The sequence below is a fragment of the Accipiter gentilis genome, chromosome 22 (assembly GCF_929443795.1).
Source record: "Accipiter gentilis chromosome 22, bAccGen1.1, whole genome shotgun sequence".
Classification (NCBI taxonomy): Eukaryota; Metazoa; Chordata; class Aves; order Accipitriformes; family Accipitridae; genus Astur; species Astur gentilis.
In genome coordinates, this window is record NC_064901.1 from 19,716,159 (window position 1) to 19,741,809 (window position 25,651).

The window sequence follows — 25,651 nt, forward strand, 5'->3', positions numbered from 1 at the left end:
AGCCCTAGTTCAGCTGCAGTGACCTAACACCAGATTGCCTTACAAACCTTGTTTGTAACAGGCTCTACCCTGAGCAGAGCACTGGTGGTCATGACCGTGCTTTTGCAGGCGTATTATGACTCTGCTTTCAATTCTCCTTAGCCATCAGCACAGGTGGGAAATTAGAAGAGTGAAATACTGACCTGTTCAGAAGCCACGGGATGTTAACTATACCACCTTTTCTTCCTGCAGACTTTTTATAGCAGGCACAAGACAGTTCTTCATTTTTTTCATGTGGGAATGACTAGACAATACCCTGAGATTCCAGTGAGAAGCAGGTAAGATCCCTGCTGTCCGTGCAGTTAACCAGCTTGAGCTACAACTGTTTTACCCATACACAGCACTTGCCTCAACATAACCTCACAAATTTTGAAAGGCCAATAGTGATAAAACTAGGTAAGCCACTGAAAAGTGAAGTGAGAGAAGAGCACAGTTCTATAACCAATGCCAAAGGCAGTCTTGGCTGCAGCTATGCCTTCATTCTATAAACAAAATAGAAGTTCTTCAGTCCAGCACTTTGGACAATACTGAATAGCTGCATCAAGGTACTTAGTTACAGGAAGAGCATAGACAAAAGCTGCACTGAGCCAGAATAAAACTCCATCCTTCCCAGTATCTTATCTCATAAGGTAAGACCAATAGTCAGGTGTTGAAGGGCAATTGTAAGAGTAGAGTGAGCATGTAGTGTTTATTTATTTCCTAGACATACTTTGCTGGTTTACAACAGCATATACAGAGCCAGATGCAGTTGTCTTCTAACAAGACAGAACACGGAGCTGCACATACCAAACGGGCACTAAAAGAAAGAGCTGGGAATTTTAAAAGAATCTGCATTAGCAACCTACATTTTACATAAGCTCTCAACTCCCTCAGATGGAACTAAATGTAAATGATCTTCTGTCAGCACAGTTGCCATGAATCTTTGACCTGTAACAGTTTTTCTGTGCATATCTGCTCTCTTAGCTTCTTTTTAAAACCCCTCACAGATAATGAATTTTTAATTAATATCCTGGAGGAAATGATGCTAATATTGCTCCTGTTGTGAAGCTAGAATGCTATATGCTGTCCAAACCATATTATCTAAAAAGAAAAATAACAATCACAATGACACATTCTACAACCTTCAGTCCTACAATTCCAAGACTGAAACTTATTGTTCATACAATCACAGATTTCATAGCGCTCAATTGCTACCATTTCAAAATGTAACTTGCTTGAAACTGTTTTTTAAGGACACACTTTTAGTGCATAATCAATGAGTTGAACCCGTAGTATCAAAATCAGATTACTTTGGCAATTGAAAGCCAAAACCTGGTTTTATTTCCTAGAGGAATGACATGAGCTGGAGATCTGGCATTAATTCAGTCCTGTAATCTATGTGAAAAGCCTTCCACCACTTGCCCACTGGAGAATCAGCCATTTATAGGATTATTATAAATTGTTCTTCCTGAGGGGTGTCCGTCTTTTAACATGTTACCAACTTGTCCTTAGGTTTGTGTGTATATAGTTGTTGGGGTTTTTTTCTTCTGGGCTCAGCATTAGTACTTTATGTTGCTTCATACAACCTCATACCTACATTTTAAAGAGGGAATGAATAACAAAAGATGAAATAATAATGCAAATTTCAATTTGTCTTTCTCTGCTTTCTTTTCATTGATATTTCATTGATATTTCATTGTTGATATTTGTGCTTCAAGATTTTTTTGTTATCTTTTCTCTCCTCAACTGAAGTGTTTTGTATCATCATTTTCCCTTTCAAGAAACAGAATTTTTAACCGCACAGATTTCAGGTGTCCCCCTCATATCAATCCTTTTCCTGAGGTAAGTTCTCCACTGATTTGCCAATGGGCAGGTATGCACTAAGAAAGCTTTACAAGTCTAATGAAACAGTTATGGGCTTCTGCAAGCATACCTTATTCCACCTCCAATACCCCTACTTACCTGAAAGAGAAGAAAACGCTACTGCTGGGAGTACAGTTTTCCCCAATGGATTTGCATCTCCACCGCTGTGTCAGCCAGGGACCACACTTCCTCAGACCCTTGAGCAGCAGAGCTCTGCAAGGCAGTTTCTCCTGTAGACATGGCCATGCTCTCTCCTCCCAGTTGCCCACCCTTTTCAATCTGAGGCAGAGACCTTAGGCATGACATCACTAACATCTTCCCATCTTGTCATGTGACTTTTTCATTTAGTTGAATTTGTTTTGATTTGTCATTACTTCTGACCATGGCAGCAATTCTTGCCAACTTACCTTTCTGGGTGACTACTGTACGTAAATAGATGACACACCTGCTTCTATGCAATTTAAACCTGGACAAGTGTATACTTCTATATTTGCAACACGAAATAAAGAGACACTAACAGTGGCTATTTGTTTCCCTCTCTGCGAAGTACTCTGCACACAGGTAAGAGGACTGTCTCTTGCTTAGAAGTGTTGCCAGTCCTGGAGGGTTGACTGCTTCTTCCCTGGTGCCACACAAAACTGCTGCGTGGAACAGTTAACTGCTGCGAGTCTGCCAAGTGCCTTTTGATGTACAATGTTTTGATAGACTGTAGGCTGTGAACTGAGATTTTTGAGACAGCTTACCTCTAAGGAAGCTTTCAAGCTTCGCGTGGATCAGGTTCTAAAGCAAATGTACCTAATGGGTTTTGGAACCAAGCTCCAACATTAGCTTCTAGATGCCTTGAAACTGGTTTTGGTTTAGGAAATGTTAGATGCTAAAGACTAAAAGTGCAAGAAATAAATAGTTTTTGTCCCTTCTCTAAGGAAATTCTTGGAGAAAAGATATTACTGTCCTGTGACCAAATCACAGTGGATGTGTTTTTTCCTTCAGTCTCATTTATTTAGTAGCATACACACTTCAAAGTAACAAACACTCAACCAGTACAGTCAATGTCAAACGTGACCATGGTCAGCATTGCATTGTAGTGTTCAGAACGGATGCATGTGGATGATACAGGCCATTTGATCTCAGTACCTTAAGAATAACAAATAATAACACCACCAATTTAAAAAAAAAAAAATAGCAAGAGCCCTCTGAGATACTTAAAGGTTTGGTCCAACTCCCATTGAAATCTTTCCCTATAACAGGAAATGGATCAGATGTTAAGTGAATTCCCCCGCTGTGTAAAATTAAGAGGGATTTGATTTTTACCACTTTGGTTAAATTTCATCCATATTTATATTCTTGTGGGGCCCCAACACTCATCATTTTTAAATTTAGCTGATGTATCTCTTTCCTTGTGCATTTCTTTCTATATTGCACCTTCCTCCAAAGAATCTCACAGCATCTTGCAAGCAACAACGAAGGACAGCCTCACACCATTCCTGTGAGGTAAGTAGGTACTACTCCCATCTGTGAAGTAGGAAAAAACTTGAGGCCTAGGCTAGTTGTCCAAGGCCAAAAAAACCAAGTCACTGACAAAGTTGAGGGAGAGAAGTCCTACTGCTAGATTCACACAGGAATGCAGCAGCTACAACAGTAAGCATTGCTCCATCTAACGAACTAGTGAGTTTAAAGACCCTGGTGCCCAAGTCAGAGGTTAGCTGTTCAGCACCAAAGTGCCTCTGGGCCAGCATATCTTACCATGCTGTGGAAACACATGTGCTCTTGGTGTCTCCAGAGTGAGGCAGTATCTCAGCAGGGGCATTAAAGAAAGAACTACATTCTGGACTTGTACGTGAACAAGTACCTTGGTTATCATGCATCAACTCATCTATGTTACATGCCTGTGCAAAGGCATCGTGTTGACTCTCTAGTAAATATAAGCTTATTCAAGGCAACTTACTCCATCGTGAAAGGCAGCGATGCTGCTTCCTCACACTAGCAAGTGAGCATACACAGACAGGCTCTGTTGCAGTCCTACACTTGCAGGTTGCCAATGAAAAGCTGCCTCCTTTTCTCCTTCCCCAGAACAGCAGCAGCCAGTTGTGGCTTCTTCCCTTCTAAGCCCTTAGCAAGCCAAAGGGCCATTTCAAAACTAACTTGCTAGAACTATTTATCATGTAGAATGAGTTTGCAGACCAAGGTCTGCTATAGCAGAGGTTTTCTTTTTTCCCTGACCTTTTCAACTACTGCAGAGGAATGGATTATTCTCTGCATTTCCCCCCCCCCCCCCCCCCGCCAAGACCACGTACTGCAAAACATCCAGGTGCTAGCAGCAGTTGGTTTTTTTGAAGCTACTGGTACCACATTGCTTCTAGTTCCCCTTCAGAAGTGGACAGTCATTCCAGAGGTTTGTCTCAAATTCTCACCCGACATTTGAGCATCAACTTTTACCCTCTAAGTCTCCCCTCTAGAAAATAAGTGCAAAAGATTCACATATGTGGTAAAACAAGAAAGAAATTTAACTCTGAAGACTAATTAGGCAAACTACTAACAAACTCTATCACCTTAACAGTCTCATTTCTAACTTTTCTAATTTTATTACAGTAGGACTGCTTGCAATTGCAGTTTCATAGAAAAGGTATTGTTATTAAAGTCCTCCCCCGTGAGACCTATTTACTTCCTGTTCTCCTTAAGCACTACTAACCAATGGCTTACCTGCTGGCTGCAGGAAAGGAGGAAGACTTTTTTTTTTTTTTTTTTTTTTTTTTTTTAAAATTGTATGGAATTCACCACAGATTAATTTGTCATCTCATAGCAGTTCAAAAGTTAGGAGGCATCTGGAATGATAATATCTATGCACTCTATTGAAGGCTTGCTGTCACTTAAGAAAAAGGTGTAAACTCTCTGAAACATCCAAGTGGAAAACTCATTAACATACTATCATGAAAATAAAACTGAGAGGGACTCTGGGAGGCCACAGAAGAAGTCTGAACTGCAAAAATAATTACCAGTTTCAAACAACTTCTGTTTTAGGATGAAATGTTTCCAAGTGTCATTACTTCCTACAGAATACCCACTCTATGTCATCTTTTAGGTAACAACTAAGCTTGAATTTTTAATACTGCTGTTTTGTTTAGAGATGATGAAAAAAACATTAAATCTGACTGTGTGTTATCTAAAGGAACTCCTTTTAGAAACTATTTTAGGCTCTCCAATTCTAATTACAATTGTTATAGCTAGATTTCATTCCAGATCCAGACTCTACAGTCTTTTTTGGCTCATGATCATGATTATTACTGAAATAGCAGTTTCCCAAAGCATGGAGTCACCTTCATATATCCTAAAGTTCTCAGAATCTCTCCTGAGCACAGGACACGACAGAAAAGATTTCTGATCAATGTGCATTACTAGCTTTAGATGTTGAAAGGGGTATTAACAATCAAATAGTAATATAAGTCTTGTCCTCATTTTGAAAACTGCATCATCACATTATTAATGTTAAAACCTGGAATGCTAGTGAACATGTGAATACTGATAGTATTTATACTGCTAGTATTTAAAGAACTGTTCAAGTGACTAGAGGCAACCAACAGAGAAGGTATGTGAAGTTATTACAAGAAATCACATCAGTCTTTCTTGATTTTCACCAAAACACTGTGAATTTTCTGTGGCTGTGCCTGGGCCACAGCAAAAGAAAAATGAACCACAGGTGGCCCTGTGATTCCAGATGGGGACTCAGGGATGTGATATAGTGACATTCCTTCCCCCAAACTGCCCTGAGTTAACAGCTGATACCATGGAGGAAGGATGCCTGGGAATTATCTCATCATTAGTGTAGTGCTGTGAATGGAGAAACATTACCTTCCCGATTGCTGCACCAGTCTACACACTTAAGTGGCAGCATTGTATTTGGGAACAGGAACATGGCTAAGAAGTCACATGCATTAGGAGACAGTCAAACCATGACCTTAAGAGATCACAGTGGTTGCTGGCTACTAGTGCGTGCACGTGTATAGGGGTTTTATCTTCAAAAATAAACAAACCTTGGAAAAAACCCTTAGTTCCCTGGTCCGCGTGCGAAAGAGTCATTACCGATTTTCAGAACTGCAGTTCAGTTGCAAGAGGCCAAACTTGCCAAGCTAGGCACTTTTCCAACAGCCCACCCAGTCTGAAAGTCAAATGTTTTTGGAGACAATAGGCTGCTATTCTCTCCCTAGAGTATTTGTAATCTCCTGAGAGGCTACATAAAAAGCAAAGGCTGTTCTTGGACAGAAGTGAATCGAGGCTAGGATAGGGAAGAGGAAGAATGGTCAACAGCAGTTACCACATCCAGCCACTACAAATCGCTGTCTCCCTTTGCTCCAGGTTTCTTGTGATTATCACACATTTCCACCTTGTGCACACTGTAACACAATGCAGCAGAAGTTGTTGGTCCAACCTACGGTGTACACAGGAGCAAGGAGACTTGGAATTAGGGGAGAAAAAACCACTCTTGCTGGTTTCAAAACTATGCAGCTCCCTGAAAAATTGTTATTCCTACCCCGAATCCCCAAGCACTTGCTCTGGTTCACTAAGAGGTAATCTGGAGTCCCATCCGTTTGCCAGAAATGAAAATCATTTTGGTTTACCATGTAGACCTCTTGACTCATGCTGGTGTGATTCCTGAGTATGGAGATCTTCATTCTCTGAGGACCAGTCTGAAGTTAGGCTGGTGCAATACAGACCAATCTGGAGTTATTTAGGTTCATAGAGGGCTGATGCAAAGTCATTTTGATCAATAACTGCTGGGTTCTGGATGCAGCTCCCTCTGCACTGATGACCTCAGGAGTTTGGAGGGAGTTAAAGGTTTCTTTCTGAGTGATCCCAGTAGAGCAGAAAGTTACAGAGAAGCCCTGTAAGTTTTGTGCTAATCTCAACTCATCTTTCAGTGATGCTTTCCAAGATTCCAATCAAATTATCCAACCCCAACAAGTACCCATCCTCCCTGTTGCCTTCTTGCCAGGGGATCCTGTGATCCAGTGTCTGCCCATCAGGGAGAAGAGTGGTCTTTCCAAAATCGATCAGCCAGACATTGGCATTCCCACTGCCATCATGTACAAAAAGTAGTGAACTTCCAACAACCTGGAAGACAGATTGAGATGATGTGGTTAAAAACACATCTTTAGCTCTCCCCATCACTTAACACTTCCCACTAAGAAGATGACTTCCTCTAATGACCTTCTCACCTGTGACCCAACAGACTTTTGGGCTGCACTTATACATTGACAATTTACATGCCCCATTTGTATAACCATATCAATCAGTAACGTATAAATAGGCATGTAGATGGGAAAAGGGACCCAGCAAACAAAGGGAAGAAAAGCAGTTCTCCAGCTCACTTGGCAGCAGATCTCAATTTGAGCAATCCAGCAAAAGCCAGTGACTACTTTCAAAGAAAGACCATGACCCATGATTAACAAAAATGCTTCTAGCAACAAGAGGAATTCAACAAGGTAAAAAAAAATGCCTGATCTCAAAATCTTGAGCGGTAACAAGCAGAACTTACAATGCTAGTGATGCCTTCTCCGCAGCAAAGCATACAAGGCGAACATACAGAGCAGAATTATACAGTGTTTCAATGTAAATCCAGTATAACTAATAAAACCTTCATTGTCAAACTATAACTGAATGCTACTGTACCAAATGCAAGCTTCCACTTTACCATTCCTCTGTAAAGATTCCCACTGGAACGCACCAAGATTAGAGAAACCACAGGAAACTGGTAGTAATAAACCATACCCTGCAGTGGCCCAGAGTGCTGGGATGTTACAAAGATGGGAGGATTTATTATTCCTCAACTGGTTTAATTTTCTATATCGTTGTGGTGGAGGGTTTGTGGTATCTGTGTTGTTAACATATATTAGTTTTCTTCTACCGCAAACTCCTTTCTTCTAATACAGCAGGCTATTCCGAGGTACATCTGAATTGCCAAACAAAGCAGCAATGCACCTCCACAGCATTACACTCACTGCTCACCTCATGTCGCTTGAAGAAGTCTGAGGATTCAAGAATGATATGAATTTCCTGCAGACGCCTGAGGTATTTTTTCTGGAGGAAGAGGGAAAAAAAAACCCAACCCATAAACATTTAAGTAAAGAATGAATGAAGTCATATGTTTACAAGAGTCAATATAATGAAGAGATGATGTTAATTTTAGGCTAGAAGTCCTTCAAAACAACAGGTTCATCATTTGAAAGTCAATCTGAAAATACACTTCAACAGGCTTTCATAGGGAATGAACAGACTGGAGTTCCTCTGCTGCCTGTGTTACACCAAGCATACTTCTCTGTCTTGCTTTGGATGCAGTGAGACTTTCTGCATCCCTTTTGCTTTGGATGCAGTGAGACTTTCTGCATTCCCCCCCCCCTTTTTTTTTTCTTTTTAATAAAGAGAAGAAAGTTTCAAGCAATTAAAATTCTTTCAGTTCTCCACAGTGAAAAGAGAATGAAATTGTGTTAGAGAGACAAAGAGCTCCAGCCAGGGCAGGGTGGGGCAGGTGGAGAGATTTAAAAAAAAAAATAAAAATCAAGGCCTAATGCATAAAGCTTTAGTATACATGTTTAATGCTGCCCTGTGTTACCAAGCGTGCTCCTTCTGGAGGGCTAATCTGCCTTCATAACAGCTTTTACACTGCAGCAAAACACTATGGCATCCCTTGAAGTTCCAAAGACAAGGTACATGTTATGCCATCTACCATACGCCTGCTGTGCTACCTGTGAAGCAGCATACAGGAATTGCTCTTTGAGGCAAGTCTCACACATCGGAGCACAGCCAGCCACCGATCTCACTTCCTGCCCCCATGCTCTGGTTTTATCCTCTCCAGACTGAATTCCCAAATCACACGTTTTCCTGCCAACACAATACTTGCTTAGACATCATCATCCCTCTGATTTATCTAACACCCATGGTCGAAGCTGATAACAAGCCATAAATTAGCTTGACTGACATTTTGCTAGCATAAGGAACTTGGGGTGAACTCATGGCAAGAGCTGACAGAACTGGTCTCAGCCAACTACTTCTCACAGCCCAGCGAGTCCCCGTGTCCACTCCATCTGCTGCATGGCCCTGAAGCAAGTTCATAGGGTCAAAGATCAGTGAACCTGAAGAGTTCAGACTCACCAAAATAGTTGTGTTGCCCTCAATGAATTCCACAAAAACCTGTAGAACTTGCTCCTGTGTCTTCGTAGTTTTGAAGTTTGTGTTACATGTTCCATCTGCCTTCTGCACAAAAACGCACAAAGACAGAGACTGTTATACAACACACATATCATTCCCCTCATCAGTCAATCCTCTTGAGCCATCAACAGCTCAGCTCTTGCTAACCAGATGAAAGTGAGCAGTTGCACAGGAAGAGAGTAGATGAACCAAGCAAGAAGTGGAGGAGAAAAGATACAAAAGCTGATTGGATAACTTTAAACGACACTTCCTTTCCTGTTGAGTGCAGTTAGAAAAAACACAACTCATGATATTACCAGCTTGCAGGAGGGTTTTCTCACACAGCAGTACTAGCAGTGCAAAGTTCAATGGGGCAAACCACAGTGACCTCTTTGGTTGTTCTCTCATCTAGCTTGGTGTAGTCAAACCCTGGCTAGGGGGGTAAGAGGACATTTTCAAACCCAATTTTACTAGCTCTTTTTGTTTAGTTTTTATTTGTTGTTGTTTTTCAGTGGGGAAATCAAAGAACTGTGGTTAAGACTCAGTTCCCAATATACCTTTGCACATTAATGTGACCCAGAAGTCACAGAACAGAAAGCTAGTTGCAGACAAGACAACTCGGGATTTGCAATGCTAGCAGTGACACAAATCCTAGCACTGACAAAGCAGGTGTGTGAATTTTGGCAAAGGACAGTGCAGTCATGCTTGTATCCAACTGGGTCCTGGAGAAATTCAGAGTATTTTTGTTCTAGCAGTAAGGCTTAGGACAGAAGCATCCTGCTACTGAAAAAACTAGTCTTTTTACGTGCTAATAGTGACCAGTTCGTGCTTGTGGAGCTACAAGTAAGAACAGTGCATGAATCAGAGGTATCTGTCAACATAGACTATATGAATATGCATTTCTCCAAGAACATCCCTGTTGCTTCAAGAGACACAAATACAAGCTTTCAGGACACGCATGTAAGATACAGCAATTATTGCAGTTGGTAGCCTGTATCCACTAAAAGCCTGCAGGATTATCAAACTGTATTCCTCTCCATTGTATCAGCCCAATGAAATCCCTCATTTCCATTACAAGAGTAAATCAACAGGTCATCAAAATGTGCTCCCTCCTACGTGTTAGAAGTAACTGCACCAAAACTGGGTAAATTCAGCTCCAGTCTCAGCAGGTGAAACACTATTTACTCCACAGCAGAATTCCACTCCTAGTATATACACAAAAAAAAAATCCGATAATGCTAAATTTCCAGATTTATCATGCAAGAGAATGAACTGACTGAATGGCAAAGCCATGCAGAACAGCCTCCCACCTACCAGACTTTCTAGCAGCAGAATAAACAGAATTTTCTTCCAAGGCTGTGGGCCAGATACAAGTGTGGCATGTCAGCCTGATGAGATGTGTAAGTTATGCAAGAGAAGTTCAGCAGGTAGGCAGTGAAAGTTAGGAGCCATCTGATCTGATGTGTGATAATACTCAACAGCACATCGAAATTTGGAACTTAGTCTGATGCCTCGTACCTCTTCACTGGAGTAAGGTTGTTTTAAAAATAGTTTCTCCCCATGCCCCAAATCCCAGAACAAAGTCTGGAATAGCTGCTCTGTGTACCCTTTTCATCCTTTTTTGTCTGGAAAGACCAGTTGCTTGCTTCCCTGTTGTTTACAAACACTTTTATGATTTTTTTCCTTTGCTGCTGCCTGTCTTTACTTGCTGTAAACAACGTCCAGATTTTGAATGACACCACCCCTCATATTCTATCCCAGGTCCCTGCAACAACTCTGGATGTGCCTCATCCCCAGGAGGCGCTTGAAGTTGTACCCTTGTCAAGGCTTCCACATACATTCCTGCCCAGCAGAGCAGTCCATTGCACAGTGCAGCTAGAGGGCCACCTGCAGCACTTCTCATTAGATGTGACAGTGACACAGCTAGCAGGTTTGGTGGCTCCATAAAATAGTGCTACCTATCTTAACCTGTGTGGTCTTGCTCAGATTCCTCTGCAGACTTCCCTTAGAGGGCTCTGGGTTAAGGTTGTGACCTAAATGGATTCACAAAGATTTATGAATCAAATATGTCCTCCTGGGAAAATGGCTATCCCTGATATACAGCTAAAGGAATGGTACCAAAGGAAGAAGTAACTTCCAAACTGCAGAGAGATTCAGTACAGAATGGGAAACCAGAACTCCTGATTCTCAGCCCCATGCATCTCTGCTTTGCAAAACTATTAGCTTAGTGTTGTAGAGACAATGTTTGTGATGCCTAGCCTTTAGACAGCCCCTTCCAGAGAGGAAACCTGCATTCTGGATCTGACAGGCACAAGAGACTGAGTGTCAGGTGCCAGCTGTAATGAATCCCAACAGTTCAAACTATTTTTGATAAGAGGAAGAGTGACAAATCCCAAAAATGAACCTGACTTGATTTCAGAGATATGGAAGCAAGGCAAGGAAAAGAGATGGATCAACCTAAAGAGAAAAGGTACACGAGTGATGAAGAAGGAGTGCATATGGCGAATCAGATCTCATTTATCGGCAGCCACTTCACAGAATGGCTTCTATGATTTCACTGTCTTTGCTTCCGCTTCTTACTCCAGCAGCCACAGGGCAGGAATATTTCTGAATGACCAAACCCAACATATCTGCTCAGCTAACTCCAGGAGTTATCAGTGCACTCAGGGAGAACAACCCCCTTTTCTCATCAACCACTAGCTGGCACCACTGATCCTTACAGGCTCTCCTCTCAAAAGTGGGGTCTCTGCAGCATGGCTTTGCTTTTCTGCAAATACACAGAACTGGATGTACAGTCTAGCTATAGTGAAACAGTGTAGGGAGTACTGACTAGCTGTATTGCTTGAACAACACACTTTGTCACCATTTCTCCATGTAAAAAAATAAGAGAATGACACCTACATCCCTCATAACAGCACATGGAGATAAAGGAAAAGGTAACGTACTGCAGTACTCTACAGCATTTCCTGTGCTTAATCAAGGATTAAGTATTTGTGTCCCGTTTTGCACAGTTAACAGCATTATCTCAACAGAGGGAAATATCATGCAGTCTGTGTGCCATACTGCTCCTACCCACCTCTGATAACCAAACAAACCACAAAGAAAAAGCCAGGAGGTTTTACTGGAGCTCCTCTGCGCTCCCTTAGCTCAGTCACTCTCCATGACTCAACATAAATCTGTACGTCTTCTACCCTGACCAACTAACTATCTTTCCAAGAACATAGGTAAAAGGTCTCAAGATCATCCGAGTTTCTGATTCCATTACACAGGGCATCCAAAGACCTAAGTGGTATAGGAATAAAACAGATATCTTGACAACATCATTAGATGGCTAAAGGGTAAGACAGGAAGTGTCTTGGCTGGATGGGAGCCAGATCATCTACCACCCAGACAGCTCCTGCGTGAGGATGCCTGTGTCTAACAGCCAGGAGTGGGTGGCACAGCGTACAGGGGGCCAGCACAGCATGAGCTGGAAGCCCTAGTTCCTGTGTCACAGCAGGAGAATCTGTGAATGAGGAAGGGAGAAGACAACACAGGGAAGCAGAGAAGAAAGGGGTGTTTAAAGAGCCTCTGCTTGTCAGCGTCACCCTCCTTTACCCCTTCCTTCTTCCTATGTGCTTGAACTATGAAACGGAAGCAAAACTAATCCAGATTATAATTTACAATGTCCTAACATACCTAAATTAAACATATATGCTCTGGAAACATCCCAAAATCGCACAGGGTAACCCACACTAACTTCTTCATAGCTGTCCCATCACGGACTTCAGGTAACAAATACTCATCCAGGGTGTAGGGTGGGTTTGGGCAGCTCTCACCATGCTTGGTGCTGCTACAGGTACACCACTATCTAAACCCAAGCGGACTAGTTCAAGGCTAGCTATGACAGGTCTATGCAAGCAGAAAGCACGCTTCTGGATTCCAGCAAGCGTTAACATTTAAGTAACTGAGTCAGGTGGCTGATATTCTGAGAGTATGGCCTAATGGGCTTCTAGGTAGGTATCTGACATTGCCATGGGGCACAACAAATATAAAGAATTAATGAGTATGAAAGAAAATTGCCAAGGTTCTTCTCTGGCTGTAAGGTAGTATCCTAGGAATGGTATAGGGGCACAGACTTACCTATCGAGAACAGCAGATAGACTTTGTTGACAGAGAAATTTTATTTTTGGTGGTTTTTGCTTTATTCCAGCTCCATCTATACTGGATATTGTCATGTATTTAAAAGGAAAAGGGGTTTCCTCAATCCTAAGACTATCTAAGCTAATACTTTTAACATGCCTTGCAAATAAACATAACTGGAACAAAACCACTTTACTGTGATTGGAATAAATATGTATAGTTCCTGGATAAAAAAAAGTAATTGCATGGGGAGAGGCAGTTATTTCTTCAGCTCTGAATTCTTCCTTATAACAGTCTCATTTTCATTCCATCTATGCTGTGCCCGTGCTTGAGTCCTTCCTGCAATGTCTCTGTGGTTGAACCAAGTATGGCTGATGTGCATTTGATGCTTAATTTCATTGACACTGCTCTATTGTAATTACAATGGATGCTTTAAAAACACAATACACTGAACTCTGTGGTTTCAATTAGTGCATTTTCACATAATCCTTTGGAAAATCCGGCTACTGATGTGCACTAGCCTTTTGATTAATCAACAAATCAAACAAAGCTTGGTCTCCAAGAACAGGCAGAAGTGAAACTATTACCTTAATCCCTTCAATCCTGAAGCCCAGGTTGGCACTAGAGCTGATGGTTTCCCTCCACTGCATGTATCGGGGTTTGGTGACAGCATGCTGAGCGTTCTCTTCAGCTGTGGGAGCAAGAGGATCCACTTCAATCATTTTCTTGTACATGTCCTTACGCAGCTTTGGTTTCTCACGGGCCTTAGTCAACTCTTCCTCCAGGTATGTCCTGCAAAAACATCACATCCCAACAAAACTATAAGGACTCCCCGAACATTTCTTTTTACAACTTATAAACTGGCCTCAAGAAACATCAACCAGGAAAGTGAGTGTTATCATTACCCCAGTTTTGCTTATGGGAAAAATAAAGAACACAGACTAATGACTATGCACGCATATTTAGTGAAACAGACGCAGGAATCGGGAATTGTGTCATTCGTTTCTTGTTCTAACCATACCTTAACTTACTGTTATATGTTATTGTTATGTCCAGTTTACAGAATGGGAGAAAGCTGAATTCCTACTGTATCATGAAATAGAACTGTATTTTAAGAAAACAGTTAAGAGAGATCACTTGCAATGAAATCAAAAGCAAATAAATAGGGCTGCTGAAGTCTTACTGTCTTCTCTCTCAAAAAAACCCCACGTAACGTGAGCCATGTGTGATTTTTTTTTTAGGCCTTAGTATGCAATTAAGGTTTTACTTAATGCATCACAGTGATAGACAGAATCATTCTTCATACAGTAAAAATTAAAGAGTAAAGCAGATTATCTCAGCAGTTCCAAACCAGAAGAGGTTAACTAAGAACAGGAAGGTGAAGGGTGACAAACCTTCCACGTTTTGCTGTTATCACTCAACCTGTTAATCTGGTAACCATTAGAAAGGCACTATGCATGTTCTCTACATTCCACTGGACTCCTAAAGCTTGCACTTTGTCAGGTGCCTGCAATGTACTTTTTTCATCACAGAGTAATAAACCAGGCTGGTGTTTAGGAGATGCTGTCACTCATTACCAGAATGTCACCTACTTTGAATAAAATATGTACTGATGCAAATCCTTCTCGTCTTTCTTCCGGGCATACCAGTGCTGTACGTTTCTACTCTGATTTAGCTGACAATTCATTTAAGGTTTTGCATCTATTTGAAAAGGCATGTCTGCAGTCCTGTAAGTTGAATAACTCATTTATGACAGTAACTTCTGAGAATCTGAGCTGGCAGCCAAAAGATTACTATGACAGTTCATACCTCTCTGTACTGTTACTCCAGGCTCTCAACAGATTCCTTATCTCTTTGTTATGCTTAGATAACATTTTTGAGGTTTTTCTCTTAATCACAGACAAGATAAGGAAAAGAAAGTGAGAATTTGGAGAACAAGGCAATAGCATCATGGAGATGTCAGAGTAGGGAAAAACACAGGTCAGTCCTGAGCAGATGGTCAACTCTTTTCTTTACAGAATAGATCAATACCAGTGAAGACTCATTCAAGCGTTGGAAATGGGCTTTCACACTGCTATTCAGTCATTTGCATTTGGAGATGGGAATTTTACTCTTTGTGAGATTTTTTTGAATCACTGCATACACAAAGATTAAATGAACTGGCAATGAATGAATCATGCAATTTTTTCCCACGTATTATCAGGCCACTGCAGAGAAACTTTGTTTTAAATTGCCCCTGAAAATTTCTTGATGTGGATAGTTTTTGAGGCTATAGATCAGTTAGCTTCCAGAATCCATGTACAATCAGGCTACAGTAGGACATACTCTCCCTCAGGTTGTCCAAGGTGATTGCCATACCAACACCAGGTTGTCTGGAATGAATCCCAAGGCTCCAAAAACATTACCAAACTCCTCCAGACAGATCACATCCCCCCTTCTTTCAAATGCATTTGGGTTAGAAAGCACTTTCTCTTTCATGTACCCCACCTGATCCCCATCTTGCAGTCCATCACACAAGGCCCTTCAAAATCAGTAAGCAAGTCATCCAGCTGAATGTAGCTCTCGCCATCTCTCTCCACCACTCCATGGAAGCAAGGGACGCAGGAGCGTAATGGGTCTTTCATCAATCGCTCAAAACACTCTTTTTCATTCTCTGAGAAGCGTTTGAGAATCTTCCCACTATCAGCTGCCTTGAAACTCCCTAAAAAAGAAAACCAAACACATGCTGACAAGACTGACCTGCAAAAAAGAAAAACACCATCCCCCACCACTCCAGCTTCATCCACCTCGGCCTCATGACACCAGTTAACGATTTCTCCTGAACAGAAAAGATAACATGCCTTTCATAAAAAATAAAATACCCAGGACAAACACAGCCCTTGGCAGTGAAAGTCCGTTTGGATACATTCCCATGTCAGAATTTACAGCTTTAAGGAGTGCAGCTGCTCCAGGCCATCTTTTTTTTTTCCATGCTAAACTCTTTGTTAGGATATTAAAACACTACTATACTTACTAAAATGCACAGGAAGAAGCCACAAGCCAGAATTCATTAATCCTCTGACAGGCTATTTTAAAGCTGCATAACACTGCCAGTGTTGGCTTTGTCCTTAATCCTCACATAGAGTATACCTGCTCAGCGTGTACATACCGAGACAGAACGGTCAATCAGTGATCGTTAAACAGCCATGAACAGGCCAGAAGCCAAGCACTGCCCTTTCTACACACACATACACACACACACACTGTGACTGCGCATGCCTGTACCTCCAGGTACTGCCTCTCCTCCGGAGCCCTGCTAATCTGCAGGTACAGCCTGTAGTGCAATTGGTTTTTTTACAACCCTGTATCTGAATAGTATCCAGTACAAATAACAGCCTGCACAGACCAAGATTGGAAGTAATTAGACTCCAGCTGTCTAGAATCTCCTGCCCAGATGCTCTCCTGTCCTGCAATCTGCCAATAACATCTGAGGAAAGTACACCTTTCATTCAGAGGTACTCTTTAGTCTACATGACACAAAATAGGTGCCAAAGTAGGAGCCTCATTAATCCTGGGGTTAACGCTCAACTTTTACTACAGCAGAATCCTTCAGCCTTTGCAAACTGGTTCTTCTCTGACAAATCCTAGAACCGCCACTGCCTCAGCACAAGGGCAAAGGTGGTGATGACCCAGGTTTTAGGTTAGAAAGAACTTGTCATATCAGAGAAGAACAGCTGCAAAAAATATGGACTAAATGCAACCACAGAAAACTATCTAAAGCAAACTGGAGCAATATCTCTCCTAATCAACTTCTAGTAACCTCTTAATCCTCCTCTTCCACCCTAGTACACAAGCCTCCAGAAGGGTTATGATGACTAGTGCATCACCCCACACAGATCAAGCCAACCCCATACATACTGTGATAAAAACTGCAATAAGACTGGGTCATCTTGGCACTCTGCGTGCTACAAGTCAGCCCCACCAATACCACTGTGCAAAACGCAGCTACTCCATTTCTAGGACTAAATAAGTTTCTCTGCACAGCTTTAAAGTGCACCATATTAGTGCATTAGCATATAGAGAGGTGGTTCAGGTACTGCATTAAAGCACGATGCAGCGTAGGTGCCTGCCCACATGTGTACTAATAAACCCCACACTAGCACTTTAGGAACAAGGACTGCATAGGAATTAAATGAAGCATGAGAGAAGCAAACCTGATGACTTCTCTTTGTTGTTTTTTTTGCCTTACCAATGAAACAAAGCCTACATCAGGAGCACACTTACCAGATTCTATAGACACAAAACTAGAACCAGTTGACTGAGCTGTTCCTTGCACTCATACAGTGAACAATGACAGACTCACAATGCAAACACCTAGTCAGCAAGTCAATTTTCACCAGGTTTGTTTTCCACCCAAGCGTTTACATTCAGATGAGGGGTTTGGGGCTGGTATTTGAAACACTGTCCTTGCCAGGGCTGAGGCACATACAGGTACAGGCAGTAACCCTTCTCTCTAGGGAACTAACACACATTGGCTACTCAGTCAAGAAAGATGATCCCATACCACAACCAATAGCAACAGATGGACTGGGGCTTCAACTCCCCAGTCCCTCTTCTTTCCCTCTAACACATATTTTACATATATCACCTTACAAGGATGCATCAGGAGCCTGGCCCTTCCCCACAGTCTGACCATTGCTTCTTTGCTCATCTCATTATTCAGGTATATTGCTTCCCCTTCCCTATCCCCACCACAACAGAAAGAAAGATGTTCTAGTTCACAGATTTATGTGATACTGCCTGCTTCCTTTTTACGTGAAAGAAGGAAATAGAAAAACACTGAAACACTGTCTCCCTTGCTGTTGCCATCCTGACTCAAGAGACAAACACATTGAAGATATCCATCTCACCTGTATGCCCAGCCAGCTGCACCCATGAGTAGCGTTTCTTGAAGGGGCTGATGACTGGCAAGTTAACCATGGTTTTAATTGTATGCCATGCCTTTTTCTGGAACACAAGGAAAAGAAATATTAAGTTGGGCAAAAGCTGACATCCTGACATGCCACAAACATACCACATAGCTTCATACACAGTGAATTGTTCCTCACTAATTTGTAAGCGCTCAAAGGTGGAACCACAAAACAGATGCTATGATCATCGTTGGAAAAGTATGCACATAAAACCAAGAACAGACAAATAATTAAATATAATGCCCTACCATCCACAAGATAGCTGCCTGCAAGAAATTTAAAAAAAAATTTTTAAAAAATCATACTGCACATCACAGGCCTGTTCTTAGCCACACCTGACCCTCCCCATGTCTGAGTCATGCAGTATGCAGACAGCGGATGCTGAACACACACTTATGCACATTTAAGTTTCCGCGAGACATGAACATGAGCTGTTTGCCACTATCATCAATACTTCCTTCATCATCACCTCATGATTAACTGCTTTCTCCGAGTCAACAGGCGAGTCTTACTGTGAGAGATGCATAGAAAATGGATCTCCAGTTAGACACGGAGGTCACTCAGGTCCCTCAGCACCCATTGACAATGTGCTGTAGAGTCTACTCCAGGTCACAGATTTTCCTGCTCCCTTCCCTCTTTCCCAGTCTTGTTACTTTTTAACAAAGCTGGGCATTGCTCTGGCCACTTTTGGCTGCCCCACAGTGCAGCTGTCTGGGTACCCCTGCAGGCAGATAGGGAAACAGAACAGCTGCTCACAAACAGCAGCTGAGTGCTCTGTCAAAAAGGCAGAAAGGAAAAAAAAAAAAAAAAGTAGAATGTGAAAAAAAGTCTTGTGCTCTGGAACTGAAACCCAGGTAGGAGAGAACCACAGCCCACTGGCGTTCATGTTACACTCAGGGATCCCGAAGTGCTTTACAAACAAGGACAGCAGGCCCATCTCTTCTGTCACTAGAACATGATACCCTGCTGGAGAAAAAAAAAAAATGGAGCTGCATAATATTCATGCACAACGTAGTGCTGAGGCTTTTTTGCTGAGATCAAGTATAGTTGGGGATTAGGCTGCCTTTACAGAAGTGCTTATCAATGGCCTAACTGGGATTCACCAAAATCAATGGGAGGCATTGATTTCACTGAAAATGAATTTAGGTCATGCTCAACACCTGAAAAATCCACCTTCAAAACAACCACATCTTCTCTAGCAGAAATACTAATCTGACAATTTAGGTGCTTAGGATACCCAATTTTTATTGTCTTCTACACTATACTGCTACAGAAGTAAAAAATACAAAAAGTGAAATTGCAGGCAATGATAGACAGGCAATACATAGCTCTCCAGATCACACTCTGCCCTGGCCATGCTTCCCCAAACCTATTCACTTATATCACATTTCTTACAAGGTATCCTCTAGCAACGTTGGTCACTGTGTGAGGGCAAAACCCTGCAACTATCTTAGAATGTATCAAGAGAATACGTGAACTCATGGATGCAAGTGATCTTTCTTTTAAGGATTTGTCTTCACAAGAAAGTTTTAAGTTATGCTGCTGTCATAACAATATAATCACCATATGAGCATACTTACTCTGAAATAAGATTGCTGCTTCCTATTTAACTAACTTTGGTTTTGAACGCAGTTCAAACTGAAATGAAGTCACTCTTAGTCTGATAGAAGTGCCCCCATGCAGCAGTAACACTTTTGAAAACATACTGTGACAGTGAGAGGAAGCATCCAAAGAAAATCCTGGATGTTTGAGACTCATGAAAACTCAGTTGCACTTACTGCAACTCCACAGATGTTACTAACTCTAGCTAAACTCCAGTTTCATAAATACCTTCTACAGGTTTAAATGACCCTTTCATATTCTATATTATTTGCCTTAAGTTGTTCTAAACTGCAACCCTGCAGAGCTAAAAAGTGACTTGGCTCTACCACAGAGCTGGCTGCTGTTTAGTGAGGATGAGACACTCTTGTACACCACTTATAAATGTCCATAGCCTCCTTCTGCAGGAAAGTGCAGTATAAATATTCTTATTCAAGTAGCAAAGATAAATTACATTTGTATAGTCTATTTGCCAGATTTAACTGACAGCAGAAGCCCTTTAGTCTACTCTGCTGCTTCTACTCCAGAGGTACACAGCCCTAAGTTATTTAAAGAACAGTTGAAAGTAAACACTATTCTAAATTAAAATGATCCCTTTGAATGTTAACTCCTGCCAAAGATTTAGTTTTTGAAGATTCCAGCCCAATTTTCAGGGTAACACTGATTTTTTTCCCATCCCTTAACCAGAAGTCAGCATTGCTCCATAACTCTCTCCTAAAGATCCTATACTCTCATTATATACCACTCCTAACAAACTGCATCCTGTCTCCCAACAACTTGTCATACTGCTATATCCAGAAGTGATATGAAGCACAGGCTTTCAAGGAATGGACATCAACTGTTAATGCAACACCACACTCCAGTGGTTTTCCTGCCTCCCAGCTAGCCCTAAGAAGCTGCAGGTTTTATTTGTATTGTGGGTGTGAAGGAGAGACAAAGGGCCAAATTCAGCCCCAGCTCAAGTGGACTTTGGCTGCTTAGGTTACAGCTCCCTTGAATGAATATGTTTGAACTACTCATCCAACAAGCAGACACAGCACTTTTTTTTTTTTTTTTTTTTAATTTTAAATAATCTCTTCTCAAATCTTCCCCCCCCCCAAGACAGGGCAAGCATGAGGCTCAAGCTAGGAGGGAAAGAAGTGCTTCCACAGACCCATCCCATGGGGTGTGCTGCCACCAGCAGGGGTTCAGCAGTTGCATCTTCCTCTACCGAAACTTCCAGTCTCCCAGCTCACTCAACCCCGGATGCAAATTGCCAGGAGGCAAACAGGGCTGCATGCTGTTGGAGCAGTGGTGTGAGTGGGATGATAAAAACTTTGTGTGCCTGCTGTAGGAGGAATCTTTCTCACTTCTATTTCTAAAGCAAGATCTCTTCCCCTTTGTTAGCAATAGTATTATGTGCTTTTCAAATCACTGCTTTATGCTGCAATGGCAAAGAGGACTGCTACCACTGCCCATCAGCATGTGCAGTCCGTATCTCCCTCAGTCCCCGTTTGTTCTAGATTGCTGCTCAGTCTTCCTTGATCTTTTGCTCTGCTTGGGTTTCTCCAAACCCTCAATTTCTTCTAGATTCCCAGCCAGTGTATGCTATTCATATATATGCAGGGAAAACTCAAGATATCTCTGCATCAGGATTGCCTGAATCAGATGCCCTTGACATCACCAGTGTTGGTTTATATGCTTCTTGAGATCAATATACTCAAGAGTTTTCCAGTAGGAAAAAGGAAACCATTCCAAAAGGGCCAAGAGGCAAACGTGAGAAATACTAACATTCTTAGATCCAGCATGTAAGTTACTCAGTGTGAACCGTAACTGACACACTATATATATATCTTCCTAAGAGATAAAAGGTGTGAGATTCTAAAGAGGGGAAAAGCTAGTTCCCTGCCAATGGGTCAGCCTGTGTGATGGGCTGTGCCACGAGTATTGTGTCCCTGGTAGCAGACAAACAAAAATTCAGGGGAAGAGAATGGGAGAACTGATGCCTGCAATACAGCCACAACGCATACAAAGGATTGTGGCTTGGTATCTGACATTGATTTGTGTTATCTGGATTACTCTTTTGAATCACTTTTCTGAATTTGAAGCACAGCACTGAAGAGCAGCACACACATCCATGCAGCAGATGTGGCAGACTTGCTTTGTCTTAGCACTGGCATATGCAGACAAGATGCTGGCCAGATGATGTATTCCCAGCCTACTCAACCCTGGATAAAGGTAGCTGTTGCCATCATATCTATCCATTAAGAAACAGCAAAGACAAGCAGCAACTGAGAGCCACTGGTTCATGCAAGTGCAGCTTTCTCCGGGCCTTTTCTTATGATGAGAGCACAACTTCATACTTTACTATTATGCAGAAGCACAGCCACGATGATCCCTCAAATACACCAGTAGGACTTTGCTGATGAAAACCCACTAAACTCACTGGGAGGCATTTCATCCATTTTAAGGGGTTTTAGCTCAGGTCTCACTGTCCCCAAGAATTAAACCCCAGGAACTACCAGGTTTTCCTGAAACCCTTCCACTTTCAGGACAAGGGCTGTAACATGCTAATAGCCAAGCTCACTGAACATATTAGTGTAGACTCCTCAAATGGGGTGGGGGTTTTTTGGTTGCTGTGGTTGTTTTACAGGCAGTATAGAACAACTGAAATATCTCTCTGAGCGTATGCTGAATCCCTCAGGGACAGGAAAGCCACTCTGACTGCTAAGGGAAACGGGGGATCGGGACCTGAACCTTCCTTCCTCTGCTGTTCTGTAGAAAAATAAGTACAATATCTCCCTTATTCAAGGGTAAAATGAAAACAAAGATTCAGTTCTGTGAACACCTTAAAGACATGTAACTACCCTCAGGCAAGCACTAACAGGTAACATTCACAGGAATCTGCAGAATTGAGTCTGAAGTGCCGCAATTAGAATAATTAAAAACACCAATCACAACTAAACTAGTAAGTATGGAGGGACAGGTGAAATAAGAAAAACGTTTTATTCAGAAAAATCCCATCAGTTTTAATAATCCTAGCATGTTACTTGAAACTATAGTGAGTTAAAGAAAAAAAGTCCACTGAAATATAACAAAAATCAACTAGGTCCCTAAAAAACTGTTCATTCTTCCATCAGCAGCAGAGTGGAGGAGTAGTTTCTTGCCTGAGCTGGTAAATTTTCATGGAAATTCTGCTAGACTATAGTAAAATGATGACCCTTGAATCCTTTTTCCAGGAAAATTTCAGCAGCTGCTTTATCCAAGATCCTGTTGTCTTTTTTTGTGCACTAGTACAAAGCCTACGCAAGCCTACAGAGAGCTATTATGACAGCAAGAAACAAAAGGATAGTGAGAAATTTCTTTGTAATTTTTTTTTTCCCTAAAAGGCTTTAAGAAAGACTACTTAATTGTCAGTCATCATAATCTACTGTTCTCTTAAAGTCTTTACATCATTTAGGCTAAATTCTGCCACTCTGGGACATGGGGGCTGAAATCTGATCTGTAATGCTTGCTGGTTGCCACTGCCTGCCTAGTGTCTCACTAACTCCTAGAAGGAACAAGGTTCCTCCACAGACACTCGCAGGGAATACAGAAAACTATAATTATCAAAAAGTTACTACATGTGTTTCAAAATAATTCTGTAAGAGCCATGTGCCCAAAACACAAAAGCCCTGAGCAATACCTTGCCTGGCCATCTCAACCAACGCAGTGCAAATGAGCAAATGTGAGAAGGTGATGGGTGTTGGCCTCTGTCAGGACACAGTAACCAAACAATAGTGACAGTAAAAGTAACACCTGGGAACCCATCAGACCATTAGCTGGAACTGCCTTCTGCAAGCAGGCCCCAAGCTAACACGAAGCATTACTAAGCTGGGTATCAGCTATGACTTATCCATGCACAGTATTAGTCACTCTCCAGTAGTTCACCTTTCGGCTGTGATCCCCACCACCCTTCTCTTCCTTCTTCCTTTCTGGGTCACACACTAGCACCTGTATTACTCTTTGAATTATACAACAAGTCCTCGTGAGGTCTGTAAGATTATTCACAGAGCTGTCGTAAGTATCAGTGTGAGCAGGTGGTAGGGTCTAGTCCTGCAAATAGCTCTCTGTCAATATTTGTTCCTTCTAAACTCTGGGTATGTTTTATAGTTTTATTATTGTTTCAGTTTTTCTTTTTATAGTATACACATTTACTTAACTCAATAAAATGTTTTTAAAACCCTAGGAGTTAATTTTATCTACAAAATCTTTGACTGTTTTATTTACCTTAGTTTTTTAAAACTGAAATAAACTAGCTTGAAAGCTAGTTTGTTTTCTTAACTCTTTATGCCACTTTACTCAATTATTTAATTCAATTTGGAAAATGAAATTAACATTCAGATTTGTTCTCCATTTTCAGTACTGTTTGTCATTTCATTTGAATTGGCTTTGACCTGACATATTGGACCTGCACAAAGAATTTAAATGTAGGTCCAAAGCTACTAACCGTATTATTTTAATGAACTAAGCCTAGCCTGAACAAAACTTTGTTTTCGTCTGCCTCAATGCAGCCACTACCTGCCATTACCACAAAAAACTTCCATAAGAAATCATTCTGAGTGGACCACAACCAAGACAATTACTAGCCTAATTTAATTACCTTGTAATTAGATATGCTTCTCTTTCTGTGTGAATGTAACCAATAACTAAAGTAGTATAATTACAACCTATTAAAAAAAATAAATCACAAACACTTTAACAAAGAATCTACTGATCTGTCCGAATCACAGTATTCTACCAAGACAGGTTATCAGCGTTATTTCCCCCAAATCATTAAGTTTTGCATGAGTGCAGCTTCACAGCAGCCGGCTTCAATGGTTACTAGATATTTAATTTTTTCAAGGGATTGCAGCTCTGGGACAGCCAACTACATGGTTTCTTCTTGTGGAGAGATCTGGGGATTTGAGTGATGTTATATAAAAAAAATTAATTTTAAAAGATAGCGGGAGTTGCTGAGCAACATGGTATCTTTCCGGTTACAGTCACAGAATTTGCCTACTGAGGGATTCTGGTTTTGAGTTCTTTCAGTTTGAGGCTTAGTGTAGTTGTCTTTGCAGATCTGAAAGAAGCAGGCAGTTGACTTGGTCAGATCCAGATCCTGGAACAAAGGACATTTTAATGCCCAGTATAACCAAATTATAATTATCCTTGTTTTTTCTTCTAGTATATACAGATGTGTATATATATACACACACACATGCACACTTTTAAAATATGTAAAGCAGGTAGTAAAAGCTTTTCATTGCAGTCAATCAAAATTCCATGACTTTTTTTAGTTGTCCAGAATATAACAACTCCTAGGCTTGGGATCATTTGGTGTTTGAAGAAACTTAGAAGACCTAACAAGGCATTGTACTGCAATGGAGAAAGTGAGACATATGTGTCATTTTTCCCTTATTTGCTGGGAGAAATATAACTTAAATATCCACAAAGGCTCTGTGTAGGTAAGCAAGGTGCAAGATTTGCCTATCACTAAAACAAAAATGCCCCAAATAAAAAAATCCCTGAATTTGTCACATAAGGTACTTACTTTATACTTTCAGCAGCCAGTTACTGTGCTTTTGCCCCTTATTAAAGGTTTCTGGAATCCTCAAACTAAGGAGATTCATGCTGCCAAGTCTACTACCCACTTGGCTGAATCAGACATGAATCACAAATCGAGACAAAGATCTCAATGGGTGGGAGGTGAAAGAGCAAGTCAACAAGAAGAATGCTCCCAAGCAAGCTCCAACAGGGGTATGTGAGCAAACTCTCACACAAACCTTTAGAACTAAGTTTCCGAGTACACCACCTGATTCAGCTCCCAAGATGGGATGAGCCTCTTACAGCAACTGACTTAGCCCCTTTATTACCGCATTTCATCTTCTCTTGTCTCTGGGCAGTAAACAGGTTCCTGATGC

At 41.4% G+C, this 25,651-nt stretch overlaps 1 protein-coding gene across 2 annotated transcripts in view; it reads right to left on the minus strand.

The window, feature by feature from the left end:
• Positions 1-1,701: 1,701 nt before the first annotated feature.
• Positions 1,702-25,651, minus strand: part of ITPKA (inositol-trisphosphate 3-kinase A) — a 41,479-nt gene continuing 17,529 nt past the window's right edge. Inside the window, exons 2-7 of one of the 2 annotated variants that reach the window (XM_049825253.1) lie at positions 18,072-18,168; positions 15,670-15,883; positions 13,770-13,974; positions 9,025-9,126; positions 7,882-7,953; positions 1,702-6,987 (exon numbers count right to left, since the gene is read on the minus strand). In XM_049825253.1, the coding sequence (XP_049681210.1) occupies positions 6,784-6,987; positions 7,882-7,953; positions 9,025-9,126; positions 13,770-13,974; positions 15,670-15,883; positions 18,072-18,168 (894 nt within the window). In that variant the 3' untranslated portion in view covers positions 1,702-6,783. The remainder of the gene's footprint in view (positions 6,988-7,881; positions 7,954-9,024; positions 9,127-13,769; positions 13,975-15,669; positions 15,884-18,071; positions 18,169-25,651) is intronic. The other variant, XM_049825254.1, reaches the window with a different exon arrangement.